The 15,195-nt window shown below is 33.9% G+C and overlaps 1 protein-coding gene across 3 annotated transcripts; it reads right to left on the reverse strand.

Annotated features, from left to right (window-relative positions):
- Positions 1-235: 235 nt before the first annotated feature.
- On the reverse strand, positions 236-2,117 carry LOC113356531 (bidirectional sugar transporter SWEET3b-like). Of its 3 annotated transcripts, none has more exons than XM_026599690.1 (7): positions 1,923-2,117; positions 1,783-1,819; positions 1,464-1,686; positions 1,195-1,356; positions 975-1,094; positions 702-888; positions 236-543 (listed from the first exon to the last, which is right to left on the reverse strand). In XM_026599690.1, the coding sequence occupies exons 1-7, from the start codon at positions 2,050-2,052 to the stop codon at positions 467-469; spliced, it is 936 nt and encodes a 311-aa protein (XP_026455475.1). In that variant the 5' UTR covers positions 2,053-2,117; the 3' UTR covers positions 236-466. The 3 variants fall into 3 exon arrangements, with proteins under 3 accessions (XP_026455475.1, XP_026455477.1, XP_026455476.1); XM_026599692.1 differs by having other exon boundaries at positions 648-888; positions 1,923-2,116; XM_026599691.1 differs by having other exon boundaries at positions 639-888; positions 1,923-2,116.
- Positions 2,118-15,195: the final 13,078 nt, after the last annotated feature.

Raw genomic sequence — 15,195 nt, forward strand, 5'->3', positions numbered from 1 at the left:
CACCCTGACATTACTAATATGGCATTAAATGTCAACTACTACTATACATATGTATTCAAGGATGAAAATGTACATTGAATCAATGTGTGTATATTCACAAGAATGCCATTGTTTTAAAAATAGATCAAAGATTTCAAAACTAGATATCTCTGAAAAATGCACAATGAATTTTTGCAAAATTAATATATTTGGAAAGCTCTTTGAATTATCTACATAATGAGTACAAATAAAAATATTAAAAAATAAATCAAGATTTTTTCATTATTATTATCAAATTTGGTGTTGTTAAAAGAATCAAATTCAAACATGTACATCGCTCGTATAGTCTTACTAGTAAAAATAAAAAAATGCCAAACGGACAAGAATGTGAACTCAGTAGTAGGGCGGGCTACTAGTTTGGGTTTAAGAAAATCTCCAACCAGTACCTCCTCCCTTTATAGGTGAACCTTTACAACCAATAACCACTCTATAGCAAAGAATATGATGGTCGACATGAATCGGAGGAATACAAAACTAGTTTCGGAGTTCCATTACATCGACATTCTGTAAACCAAACAAAAAGTAATTCAGACAACACTGTGAAAAAAAAATGTACAGAAAAAGGAGAAGTATTTCCAACTTTTAATGGCAAATGCTACCATTACTACCAGTACTAGTGTTTCAATAACTTGTAACTTCTCTTATTCATATATCGTTGATACCATCGTCATTGTTGTTGTCATCCTTGTCGAGTATTTCTGCAATTAGAGGTGTAGTAAGGAAAAATGAGCTTCCGTTCTCTATATCATATATCTTGATCGGCTGTTCAACTATTTCTGTTTCTCCTCTGTATATAAAATATACTACAAGCTGGAGGATTCCCAATGGAACTCCTAAGAAATTTGGAGACTGCACAAACAAGCAAATGAACTTAGTTAATGCCTACTTTCGTTGTGAAGATAAAAGTAATTGGTTTAATGTTTAATGGTACAAACCGCAAGTAAAATATCGTTCCCTAGTAACCCGTATACCAACCAAGACAAACTAGTGAGGAATGAGAAAAGGGATAAATTGAACGGCATGTACTCGACACTCTTTGTTCGAAGAACTCGTTCCTGCAAGTTACGCGTAACTGATTAAGGTAAGTCATTAATAAAGGATTGTGTAGAATTTGTTAACAAACATGTAATGAATGACAAGTAAAGGTGTGCTCACCACAGCTACCAGAGGAGATCCGTACATTGCAATGGAAACTACTAAACCTATGCTCCCAACTATGGCTTTACGGACTAGTCGATCTTCCACCTCGAATGTTAAACAACATATCACCACAAGCATTACAGACATCAATGGTGCCATTATCAATGTTACCAATTTCTGCCAAAATCGTTAACCTTGTTTATTTGTATTTTACTATAAATATCATCATCCATCAATTGCCAGAAAAGAACTTCACATAAAAAGAAAAGGAATGATTTTCTTACCCGTCCTTTTGGTGAAGCATACCAAAAATATATAGAAATGAAGGATATTTCCAGCGCAATTCCGACCCCATTAATTGTAACCAACGGAAGATTTTCCCAGCCTCGACTAATCAGCGGAGAACCATACCATGTATAAATTATACAATTCAACAACGCACATCCATATGGTATGCAAGAAAATTCACCGGTGGATTTCTTCTCGATCACCCTTCTAAATGTGATTCTGGTTCATTAAAATAATTGCGAAAATCATTAGAACGGGAAGGGTAATCATGAACCGAAAAAGAATGAATATACGTAATTTAAAAAAGGTTTTTACATGGGTGCCGCATAGAGCAGTATAGAAACGACGTTCCCTGCAGGAAAAAAGATGTTAAGATTTGCGTACCTTTCAAAAATATTATGGAAGGTTATGATTAAGTAAAAAAACATAAAACTCAATTGGACGAGGGGAATTACCAATTATTCCAACGGCGTAGCGTAGAAGTTCCAAATCTCGACTCGGAGCGAGAAAGTGACGACCAAATTCATCGTCGTTGTACCCAAATTGGGAGAAAATGAGATTTGAGAAGGAGGTTGATAGGTCCATTTCTGGGCCTCCTTCCCAAATCCCAAATTTCCCTTTTTTTCTGAATGTTTGTTGTTTACATTGATTTTCTGAAACTTTGTATTTATAGTCTTAGATGTAGAGCAGAGAATTTAAAAAGTTAAAATTGGAAACATGGTGAGATATTTGCGTAATTAAGGTAAGAATTATAACAAAATTAAGTTTGGTTTAGTAGGATCCAAATTTAGCTTTCAAATAAGATTCCAACGTCAGCTTTGGTTGGCTACAAACTCACTTACTTAATCTGTTCATTTTAACTATTTCAGGAATCTTTGTTAATCTGAGTTTGTTAATATTTGGTATATCCATTGTAAACAATGTAAGTTTTCTTTTTTTAAATCTTTATCTTATCATGACTAAAATCTTTATGTATCGATACTCCGTATATTAATAATCTCTATATACAATAAAAACTCCATATATTAATATCTTTAGGAACTCACGAAATTATTAATATACGGAGTTTTTTTTGTTTTTCTTTTTTGATATATGATACTCGATAATGTACATACATATGCAGAATTTCTAATACATAAATACATGTATCTTTCTAATAATTTTCAAGGCCGTTAAAAAAAATTTGATGTTTTTTTACAACTATATATGGTAGTTGTATCTATCTACGGATTTGTATGGACAAAAACTTTGAACATGCTTGACAAGTTGGAAATATTCAGGCTTCAACAGTTGGAAATATTCTTGTACGTTTTATCAGTAATAAATATGTGCATTTCAAGGATGTTTCTAAGCTTGCTCGGTTAAGCTTCTCCTTTTCCTTTTTCATACTCTTTACTCTCTTTTACCATGCAGTTGAGTTTGCTTGACACCACCAGTTGAGATTGCATTCATGCTCTCTTTTTTCTCTTTGTTTTTAGAATGTTTTGGGCAACACTGTTGAATCATATATGGCGTTCTTCCAGCGAATGTTCTCACATCTCATTATTCAATCGTATCGCCTCTTTCAAGCGTACTATCATCATCTTTTAGGCATGCATAAGAATTCTCCCCAATTGAGAGCAGCAAGAGAATATGTTATACATACATGATGTGGTAACGAACTGACCTGAGAGATGATTAGGTAATTTTATTCTTGAGAAATCGGCTGAGTTGGGCTCTGCAAATCGGCGACTGACTCAGTTCAAAAAATTTCGATCGATCTTCATCTTTCTTCATTAAATTCAAGCTAGTTTTAGGTGAATCAGATAGACCAGGTGAAAAATAGTCTCTACTTTCAAGATCGACTGGTAATAATGGATCTTCAAGAATTATAATGGAAAGAGATATGGCAAAAGAAGTTTCTGCAAGTGGTTCTAGAGTTGTTAACATCTCAGAACCATCTGAAAAATGTCCTTCGATTACTTTGACTGAGGATAACAATAATGATAGGTATGAATCATGGAAGTTTTCTATGATTGGTAGATTAGATTTTCTTAGAATTAAATTTGTTGATGCAATGGCGATTTTGAGGAATCAGTGGAAGTTAACAGGGGATTGTCATTTAATTCCTTTGGGAAAAGGTTTCTTCACTATTAAATTATCCAATGAAGTTGATCAAAATTATATCAGAAATTATAGTTGGGATGTTCAAGATCAAGTGTTGAAAACTCTAATTGGATTCCTAATTTTAGACCTGAAAATCAAAGAACTTCTCATGATTTGGTATGGGTTTCTCTACCTGGTTTAAGTTTAGAATACTGGGATGAAAAACTTTGTTCACTATTTGTGATGCAATTGGTAATCCTGTTAAAGTTGATGATGCTACCCTCAAGTACTCAAGTGGGTATGCTGCAAAGGTGTTGGTTGAAGTTAATCTAGCAAATCCAGTTCCACACAAGTTATGGATTATTACAAAATATGGAAGTTTTTCTCAGAGTGTTGTTCTTAATAATCTTCCAAAATTTTGTTCTAAGTGCAAAATAGTTGGTAATTTTTTATCAGAATGCAGGTTTCAAAAGAATTCATCAAAGGAACATCTCATTGAATCTCCAAAGCATGTGGAAAAACCAATTAATAAGTCTTAGGTGATTCAAGAACCTTTTGATATTGCGCCACCTCCAGTAGTGCCTAACATGATTAACCCAGTATCATATAAAGAAATTCATATAACAAATGGAAGATTTAGTTCTCTACAAGATGAAGAAATGATTATGGAAGATGTCAGTGGTGAAAAAGAGCAGGAAATACTAACTCCTACAAATATTCTAAAAGTGGTAGAAGATAATACTATAGAAAAGAGTGAAGTCAAGTTCATTAATGGAAAAAATGACATAGTTTCTTCTGAAAGAATTCCAGTAACTTCCTGGTCCAGAGTAGTGCAAAAACCTCCTTCTACATCTACTATTCCTGGAGAAAAAGAGATCACAACTGGTCAGGTAACTTTTAATCAAGCAGCTTCTAGCTCTCAATTACCCAGTAAGTATAATTTTAGAAAAAATCAAGGAAAAGGAGGCACAAAAGGCCTCCAATCCAAACCATGAAAGTTTTTTATTGAAACTTAAGAGGCCTTAGGAGAGCCAGGTCTCAAAATAAATTAAGGGCTCTAATAAATAAATTTAATCCTTCAGTAGTGTGGGTTGCAGATCCTAAAGTTTTTTGTTCTTCTTCATTTTGCAATAAATTGAATCTACCTGGTATGCAAAGCATGGTGATTCATAATTCTGTCTCAAATAAAAAAGGAAATATTTGGCTTTTTTGGAATAAGAATTTTTCTAATCCCACAGTGATTCTATGTCAAGTCAAATGATAACTGTTGATTTTGGAGGTGTACTTATTTCTGGTATTCATGCTCATGTGAGTCTTGCTCAAAGAAGGTATTTGTGGTCTGAAATGAAAATGATAAGTGGTTTACATCTACCATGGCTAGCTATTGGGTACTTTAATGCTATTACTTCAGCAGAAGAGAAGATAGGAGGTAAGAGTCCAAATAGAATGTCAATGATGGATTTCAATAATTGCTTGGATACATGTGAATTAATTCAGGCTCCTAGTACTGGTCTTCAACATTCTTGGTCAAACTGCCAACATGGAAACAAAAGAATTTTATGCAAGCTTGACAGAGTTGTTTTCAATCTATTGTGGTTACAAAAATTTGAAGGTTGGAGTTATAAAGTGGGATTAAGAATTGCATCCGATCATGCTCCCTTGCTAGCTGGTGGTGCTCAAATTTCTAAACCAAAAAAATGCTCCTATGAGGTTTCAGAAGATGTGGATTTCACATCCAAAATTTATGCAAGTGGTACAAAATTGTTGGTCTGAAGAAATAGTTGGTGATCCAGCTTTTATCCTGCAACAAAAACTGAAAAAATTGAAGAAAATTCTTAGAGATTGGAACTGGAATGTGTTTGGGAATATAAATGTACAGGTGAAGGAGGCTGAAGTAAAAGTGCAGGAAGCTATGGTCAACTCTGATAACAATCCTTTTGATGAAGTAGCTCTAAACACTTTAGTGGAAGACCAAAATTTATGTTATTCTAAAGAGGTACAACTCAATACTTTTCTGAAACAAAAATCTAGAACTAAATGGATAAAAGAAGGAGCAGCTAACACTGATTTCTTGCATGCTCAACTTAAAGTCAGAAAAGCAAGAAACATGATAACAGAACTGGAAGATGGTAATGGGAATATAATTGCTGATCAGGAGCATATTCAAAGTGAATTGGTGAAACATTTTGAAAATAAGTTTAGATATAAGGAAGTGGAGAATGTTGATCATATTTTAGATGGCATACCAGAGATAATTACTCAAGCAGACCAAGATATGTTAGAGGCAATTCCATAAGCTGAAGAAATAAAGAAAACATTATTTGATATAGATCAAGATAGTTCCCCTGGTCCTGATGGTTTTTCAGGTTGTTTTTACAGAGCTTGCTGGGAAATCATTAGTCAAGATGTAGTTGAAGCCATTCAATTTTGCTGGAGAAGAAAGTTCATTCCCAAAGGCTTAAATTCCAATTTTCTGGTACTTATTCCTAAAACTGAAGGAGCTAGAAATCCAAATCAATTTAAACCAATTGGTCTAAGTAATGTCAGTTTCAAGATCTTCACCAAAATTTTAGCTACTAGAATGGGTACTTTGATGCACAAATTGGTGTCTCCACAACAAGTTGCTTATGTTAAGGGCAGATGCATTCAAGACCAAATCTTATTAGCTTCATAATTGGTGAATGAGATGATTAAGAAAAGAAGATGTGGAAATGTAGCTTTAAAATTGGACATTTCCCAAGCTTATGACTCTATCAGCTGGGAGTTTTTGCTTAAAGTGTTGCAGAAATTTAGTTTTTCAAAAAATTGGTGTGATGGCTTCATATTCTATTTCAATCTGCAAAAATCTCAGTAATGGTAAATGGAGGTCCTTGTGGTTTCTTCTAAGTGGGAAGAGGATTGAGACAGGGTGATCCTTTGTCTCCTATTTTATTTGTGCTAATGGAAGAAGCTTTGAGTAGAAGATTATCTCAAATGGTGCAGGATGGCTTGATATGTCCAATGGTTGAAAGAAAAGGTATTCATCCAACTCACTTATTCTTTGCAGATGATGTGTTTATCTTCATTAATGGTGCTAAGAAGAGTATCTTAAACCTTATGAAACTTCTTGAGGATTACCAAAAAAGCTCAGGCCAAATTATAAATAAAAGTAAAAGCAAGTTGTTCATAGATGGCACTTCAGATTTAAAGAAAAATCAGATAAAGGAAATCATTCAGATGGAAAGGAGTGCTTTCCCTGACAAGTATCTTGGAGTGATTCTTACATCTGGAAGGATAAAAGTTTCCATTGTTTGACCAATGGTAGAAATGATGCAAAGAAAGTTAGCCTCATGGAAAGGTAAGTTACCGTCTTTTCAAGAAAGACTAACTTTGATTAAGTCAGTTCTTAGCAGTATCCCAGTGTATAATATGGAAGTTTATAAATGGCCTGCATCAGTCATTAAAAACTGTGAAAGAATCATGAGGAACTTTCTTTGGTCAGGGGATGGAGAGACAAGAAAGTACAATAAATTTTCTTGGAAAAAAGTTTGTACACCATTTAGTGAAGGTGAATTGGGTATTAGAAGATTTGCAGTGATTAATAGGGCTTTCCTTATGAAGATGATGTGGAAAATTAGCACCTCAAAGGATGATTGGGCTTTATTTTTTCATGCAAAGTACAAAGACAAAAATGGTCAATGGAGCGCTAAGTGGCAGAAATCTTCAGTTTGGCCAGGTTTGAAATGGGCATGGGAAGGTCTTAAAGAAGATACTAGATGGATTATTGGTAATGGAAACAATATTTCTGTCTGGTTTGATCATTGGTTAGAAGATGGTATTCTCTTTGATAGATTCAAACATCATAGGTGCTTGGACTGAGAACTTAAACTTGAAAGTTTCAGATATTTTGTATAATGGAGAATGGTCTTATAATTATGAGCTTCATCAAATTTTTCATAATCTTAAGTTGCCTGAAATTCTTGGTGGTGATGATATCCTGGTATGGACAAGAAACTTAAAAGGTGAATTCTCAATCTCAGATGCAGTATAAAAGTTAAGACACAAGGAATAGTCAGTTAACTGGTCAAAGTTCTTATGGACTCATTTTCTTCATCCTTTAGTGGCTAGCAATGGTTGGAAGCTTATACAAGGTATATACACTGATGACAAAACTATGGTCAAGAATGTATATGAAATGGTCTCAAGATGTTGCATTTTTGAAACTGAAGAAGATAGTATGAATCACTTACTCTGGGAATGTAATTTCAGTACTAAAGTTTGGGATTGAATATGCTCTATATTTCAATTCAAAGTACCAAAAACTCTTGAAGACATATGGAAATGTACCTCTAGTTGCAGTCCACTTATTAAACAGGTTTGGATTTCAGCAGCCTGTATTATCCTAAAAGAGCTTTGGTTTCAGAAGAACAAGAGATTTTTTGAAAACATTAAGCCTAATATGCAAGGATTCAAGTGCAGAGTGATGAAATTAGTGAATGAAGGTGGTCTGAGAATGAATGGTACCAAGTGGAATCAAAACTATGATAATGAGATTATTGAAAATTTTCAGTTGGGTCTTAGGCATTCCAGTTTCAGAAAATCACAAAATGCCATTGGTTACCACCTGCACAGGACTTTGTTATGTTTTGTTGTGATGGCTCATCATTTGGGAATCCTGGGTCTGCAGGTTTTGGTATTGTAGTCAGAGATTCAGCTTTTCAGGTATTAGGTACCCTCTGTAGAGGTATTGGCATTGCTTCAAACTATTTAGATGAATCTTATGGTATTATGTGTGCATTGGAACTGGCAGTTCAATGGAATCTGCAGAAGATAATTATAGTATCAGATTCAAAGTCTGTTCTGGCTGAATTTGCTCAGGGGAGAGTGCCATGGTTTCTAAAGGGCAGATGGCTTTTGGCTACAAGAAAAATTAAAAAGATTCAGTATAAACATTGTTACAGGGAGATTAACTTTTCTGCAGATTGTATGACAAAGAAGGGAGCATTATTAGCTGCAGGGGAAAGACAAATTCATTTGGGGAGACCCCGGTGTTTGCCGAGAGTAGAAATGCCAGATGTTGATTAATTTAGGTTTGATTAAAGCTTACTGCTTTTTTAGTAATGGGCATGTTCAGTTATGGGTCTTGTTTGTTCTAATTTGAAAATTTAAGTTTCCTTGTAATTGGGTTGTATCAATTTTGCAATTTTAATAAAAGTTATGTGATTCAGAAGAAAAAATGATAACAAACTGACCTTGTTGCTTCCTGTTTTGTTTGGCTTTTGCTTTCTCCGGATTATAACATCGACGAAAAAAGCATTTTATATATTAGTGAATATAAAGTTTTGACACATTTAACTTACTCGTGTTGTGTGTCTCAGATTGACTAGTCGAGGTATAAGAACTCTTATCTTAAGGAATATAGTTGCCAATGTCGTCTAGGCTTCCTTTTGTCGTGTACGTTTTACCAGGAATAAATATGCGCATTTCAAGGATGTTTCTAAGCTTGCTCGGGTAAGCTTTTCTTTTTCCTTTTTCATACTCTTTACTTTCTTTTACCATGCAGTTGAGTTTGCTTGACACCACTAGTTGAGATTGCCATAGTGACAAGGTCTTGTGCATCCAAAAATTAAAAGATGTGGCAGCAACCCAGACAATTACATATTTTTCTCAAACAACTATAAATAAATATTATATTTCATCTTAATTTTTCATATGACAAGATCTATAATTTTCCTGTATAATATCGGTTATTGATATATGGAGGTAAACTCCTTATATTTTTCCAGTATAATATGGATTATTATTATATATATAATTTATCATGTCTTTTAATTTGTGAATGCATAATACCTCTCGCACCATGGACACCTTTTTGTTAAAGTAAAAAAATTTCCAACTTGTTGAGCATGTTTAAAAATTTTTGGCGTGAAACTTATGGTATCTCCGCACAAATTCATATATTAATACATATTTGATGTAAAAATATGTATGCATATTAGCCAATAGCAATTATATACATTGAACTGGTAAAAAAGTTCATTTTTTTTGTATACCTCTTTATATTAATAAACTCCATATATTAATAATTTTTGAGTTCCCAAAACTATTAATATACGGAGTTTTACTGTATATCCATATATTAATAATTTTAATATTTCACACGTTTAATAAAACTCTTTTGAGGTGTTCTTATATGGTATCATATTACCGACTCTTTCTTGTCCTTATTTTTTTTATCACTTTTCTTGGTTTTATTTCTGAATCTCAAGAACACCACTAAATCTGATTGAATCTTCAGTTGAAATTACCATCTCTTCTGCAAAATCTTCTTTATCAATGGCTACCAATTCTTCTACCTTTTCGATTATCGCTGGATTGATGAATACTTTCCAACAATAGCAGAATCTGAATTCTACATCTCAATTTAATTTTACTTTACCTTTCCAAAATATTTGCAACTTTGTTTCTATAAAACTTGACACCAATTATCTCTTATGGAAACATCAGTTCGAATCCATTTTGATCAGCACAAATCTTCTTCATTTTGTTGATGGATCTTATGTTCAACCTGCTTCTCAGATCGTTGATAACGAAGATCTTGTTAACAATCCAGACTATGTCTTTGGGTATCAGATAGATCATTTTGTTATGTCATGCATGCTTTAATACTATCTTTTCAAAAATCTTTTTCATCTGCAACTCTCGAATTGAAAACTTCAAAGCAGTATTGGGATTAACCCTAGAATGAGTTTAATGATCAGCTCTTGGCTCGAAAATCATTACTGGGGAGTCAGTTGTATTCGATTAAGCAAGGTAATCTCTCAGTTTTGGAGTTCTTAGGGAATGTTAAAGAATTAGTTGATAATTTTTCTGCGATTTGATCCATTCTCAGATTTTGATATTGTCATGCATGATTAAATGGTCTTAATTGATAATTCAATCTGAAATGACGAGGGTACCAAGGATACCACAATCTTTTTGATATCAACTAACTTCATCTTTGTTGTTTCTGGTATAACCGACTAATAGTATTCTTGTAAAACTATCTTAGAGAGAAGAGTAACCCAATTAGACGAAATCTCTTACGTCCGCTAGTTTATAGACTTCTTTGGGATCAAGAAGTGAAAAGGCGAGGGTACCCAAATATACCTCAAGCTAAAACTTTTCCTACCTATAAGTCCTTACTCCGAAAGTGATTGTCTATGGACTGTGTCACAATGCAACTAATCGGTTCACACTTCGTGTGATCATCTATGGATACGAGATCGAGACAATACAACAACGAAGTATGTTTACTTGATAAAAAGATTTGGACTTAACCAAACACAATATGATTGCTTATCAAGAAAATAGGAATTAACATTTGTGTGATTTACTTTAATAATAATAAAAAAATTATAATGCGGAAATATAAAGTAAATGATACAGCAAGATTTTGTTAACGAGGAAACCGCAAATGCAGAAAAACCCCGGGACCTTGTCCAGAATTGAATACTCTCAGGATTAAGCTGCTACACAAAATTACACCAACTTCGTATAGTTGAGACCAAGCAACTAAACCTATAGTTCACCTAGTTCTGTCTGTATTCCCATGCCTCCAACTTATGAATAAGTCACGTACTTGGAACAATTCCTTTGGTTCGTATTCCAAACAGTAAAGGAACAATAAACATGTTTGGTATCAACTCTCTTTAACCAAGTGATGTGAGTTCGACAAAGGCTCTTCTGTTTATCTCAATAAACTCCTTCATCAGGTTCTTAGATCTATCTTATTCTCAACTACCGAAGTAATTGTTAAGATTTTGCAATCAATACTTTTAATCACAAAGAATTGTATTGATGCCGATCTACACAAATAATCAATCCAATCTACCACAAGGATAAACCGATTATAATTGGATCTTCTTATACCAAAACAAGTATTGTGCACACCAAAGATTATGAACCCTGGAAAAGCGGGGGTCTAACAACCACACCCAATATTTAGCTTAGCAATCTGTATGGACAAACTCCAATATACTTTCTAGAGAATCAGCTAGACAATCAGACTCAATCTAGATAAAAAAAAGTATACCAAAGAGTTTATATCTCAATCTCTCGATTTGATATATACTCAAGAAAATAGAAATATGCGAGTCTTTATCAAATACTAGAGAGATAACTTGGATGGTACCAAAGACCAATATCCAAGCGTCAATCAATTTAAATCAACAACCAAAAGGTCGGATATTCTAATTGATTGAACAACGCACAACCTGTATTATTTCAATTATATAAACAAATATAATACGGAATAGAAATAACACAGACACCAGAATTTTGTTAATAAGGAAACCGCAAATGCATAAAAACCCCGGGACCTAGTCCATATTGACCACACACTGTATTAAGACGCTACAGACACTAGCCTACTCCAAACTAACTTCGGTCTGGACTGTAGCTGAACCCCAATCAATCTCACACTGATACAAGGTACAATTATGCTCCTACGCCTCTGATCCCAGCAGGATACTGCGCACTTGATTCCCTTATCTGATCTCACCCACAACTAAGAGTTTCCACGACCCAAAGTCGAAGACTTTAATGAACAAATATGTATCACACAGAAAAGTCTACGATAATAGATAAATCCGTCTCCCACGAATATACCTACGAGTTTTGTTTCGTCTTTTGATAAATCAAGGTGAACAGGAACCAATCAATAATACCAGACTTATATTCCCGAAGAACAACTTAGTATTATTAATCACCTCACAATAATCTTAATCGACGCAGCGAAAAAAGATATTGCGGAATCATAAACGATGAGACAAAGTTTGTTTGTGATTACTTTTTATCTTGCCTATCAAAGATAGAAATCTCAAGCCAATTATTACAATTGTACTCATACGATAGAAACAACAAGATCAGATCACACAACTACGATAAAAGTAGTATCAGTCTGGCTTCACAATCCCAATGAAGTCTTTAAGTCGTTAACCTGGTTTAGAAGAAGAAACCAAAGGTTAAAGGAGAATCGACTCTATCTTAGCACAACTAGTATCACACAGAATGTGTGGGGATTAGGTTTCCCAGTTGCTAGAGTTCTCCCTTATATACACTTTCAAATCAGGGTTTGCAATCAATGTTAGCTTAGTAACAAAGCATTCAATATTCACCGTTATATGAAAACCTGATTAGATTCAAGTTAATATTTCTCAACCGTTAGATCGAAAAATTAGCTTGTCACACATAAATGAAATTTCCAATTTTGGGTTTATGAACCGTACCCAAACATTAACATTTGTTGGTTCAACAAGTCAACCAAATGGTTATCCATATGATTACTCTCATATCAACCTTATTCTTCTTCACCATAACTAGTTCAAATGACTCAAATAAACTAATTAGAGATTTGTTCAATTGCAAGGAAATCTTATGTAACTACACAAGACACAATTGAAGAAAAATCGGTTCATGAACTTTATAGCCACGGTTTGTAAAAGCATTCCTTAGGTTATTTAAATATTAGTTCAAGAACAACCGACTTTAGATATAACCTGCTCAAGTTCGCGGACTGGGTTCGCGGACTTAAGCTCATGGAAGGAGTACACAAACTCCAGCAGAAAATCTCGGGCCGAGAAGTTCCGCAAGTTCGCGGACTTGGCTCACGCCACTTCAATTTCTCTTGATCAACAAAGTTCGCAAACTTTGGTTCAAAGAATAAGGACTTATACATATATGTGTTTCCACAACAATGCTTATATCCTACCAATGGTTATGTAATCTAAACTCTCATTTCAATCATTGAAACATTCTCAAAGAACGTTATATAGTCGTTATTCACAAACCATTTTTCATCAGAGAAATTTTCAAAGTGATTGAAACATAACATGACTTTCGTCACTTGGTAAAGATGAATTTGGCTAAAGCGAAAGCTTACCAACACAAATTTCGAGAAATAGATAGGCGAGATAAACTCGGCTCGAAATAGCAAACGTGTATAATGAAAGTCTATATATCAAAACGACTTTTGTCTCAAGAGTAAGAGATAGACTTTTGAGTGACAGATAAGTTCAAGTCTCCACATACCTTTTAGTCGATGAAGATCCACCAGTTCCTTGAGTAGTCCTTCGTCTTGTACGATGATTGCCATGGAGTCTTGAGCTCAACTACACTTTTTATCCTAATCCAAGACCTTATCTCTAATAGGCTAGTAATCAAGACTTATAGTTTTGATCACTAATATTGACAAACATGCTTGAGATAGCAACGCATGCGAGTTCGACCGAGCAATGCTCTAACAATCTCCCCCTTTGTCAATTTTAGTGGCAAAACTATTAATACATATGGAATACAAAAAATAAATAAATTAACTTTTGTAGCTCCTATTCCACATGTCTAATCTTCAACATTACTCGAAATCTTCGTCACTTCCAAATACTCCAATGATCCCAAAAGTTGTAAGTTTAGCATCATCGTTGTTGAAAATCCGTAGCTATAACAACAAGAAAAAAATAGTTCTCAATCATTGTTATACAGTGTCATAATATCATTACACAACGTCAAAGTTCAATTGTATCACAACTTCAACAACAATACTATGGTGATATGTATCAGTCCCCCTTAGTCAATACTCCATCTCACATGGAAACCACTCCCCCTTACATAATGATCCGAAAACCATATGTATTTGTAGTATGAAATACATATTAATTCTCCCCCTTTTTGTCAATAAAATTGGAAAAGGTACAAGAACGGGATCCTAATGAAATTTCCGAAAGAGACATTTCGTGACCAAAAGAGAGAACACACATCATCTTATTTAGATGCAATCATAAAGCCAAAGCTAAATTCATTCATCAAGGAGTTTAAAGATACAAGATAACCCCTATAATATTCCACATCCGCACTCCCCGCAAAGATTTGGCAATTAAGCGCAAGTTCAAAATGAAATCTCCCCCATAAAATGTCATTCCCAAGGGAACAACAAGAGCGACCTTAATTTCGAAAAAAAAGAAGGATTTCTTTGGACATAACAAATCACATACAAGTATGAATTTGAATCCAAAATATTAAATTAACCACAAGAAGTTCATGATTAATTTAACCAAAAATGCTCAACACAAGTAAACTTATGGAGACTTAAGAGCGCTCAATTAGATTAATCACAAGTAAACCCATAATTAATCTAACTGAAATACACAACCAAATTAATCACACAAATAATCAATTTAATTGGTCATACTCACAGAGAGTCTATGGAGCAATGACTAAGTTAATCATGAAAACAATCAAGCCAGTCATGAACGCTCAAACATAAGAAGACTTATGGAGTCATAACTAAATAACCAAACAAGATGATTAATTTAGTTCAAAATTCTAGACATAAAGTACCTCACGGAACAACAACATAGATAATAAAAAATAATCAACTTGGTTGTTTAATGCTCAACATAAGACACTTTAAGGAGCCTCACAATAATACATAAAATATGGATCAGGGAAGATCAATTACTGCGGAATACACAAGGATTCATTCTATTTTCCATCACTATATGCATAACGACATTTAATAGACATAATCCTTGCAAACAAAAGATTTAAAAACCTATCTTCCATCAATAATTGACAATATAGGCTTAACTTTTGTATTTGTCAAAAGTCCATTCATTCTTTCATCAG

Source organism: Papaver somniferum, chromosome 3, assembly GCF_003573695.1.
Source record: "Papaver somniferum cultivar HN1 chromosome 3, ASM357369v1, whole genome shotgun sequence".
Lineage (NCBI taxonomy): Eukaryota > Viridiplantae > Streptophyta > Magnoliopsida > Ranunculales > Papaveraceae > Papaver > Papaver somniferum.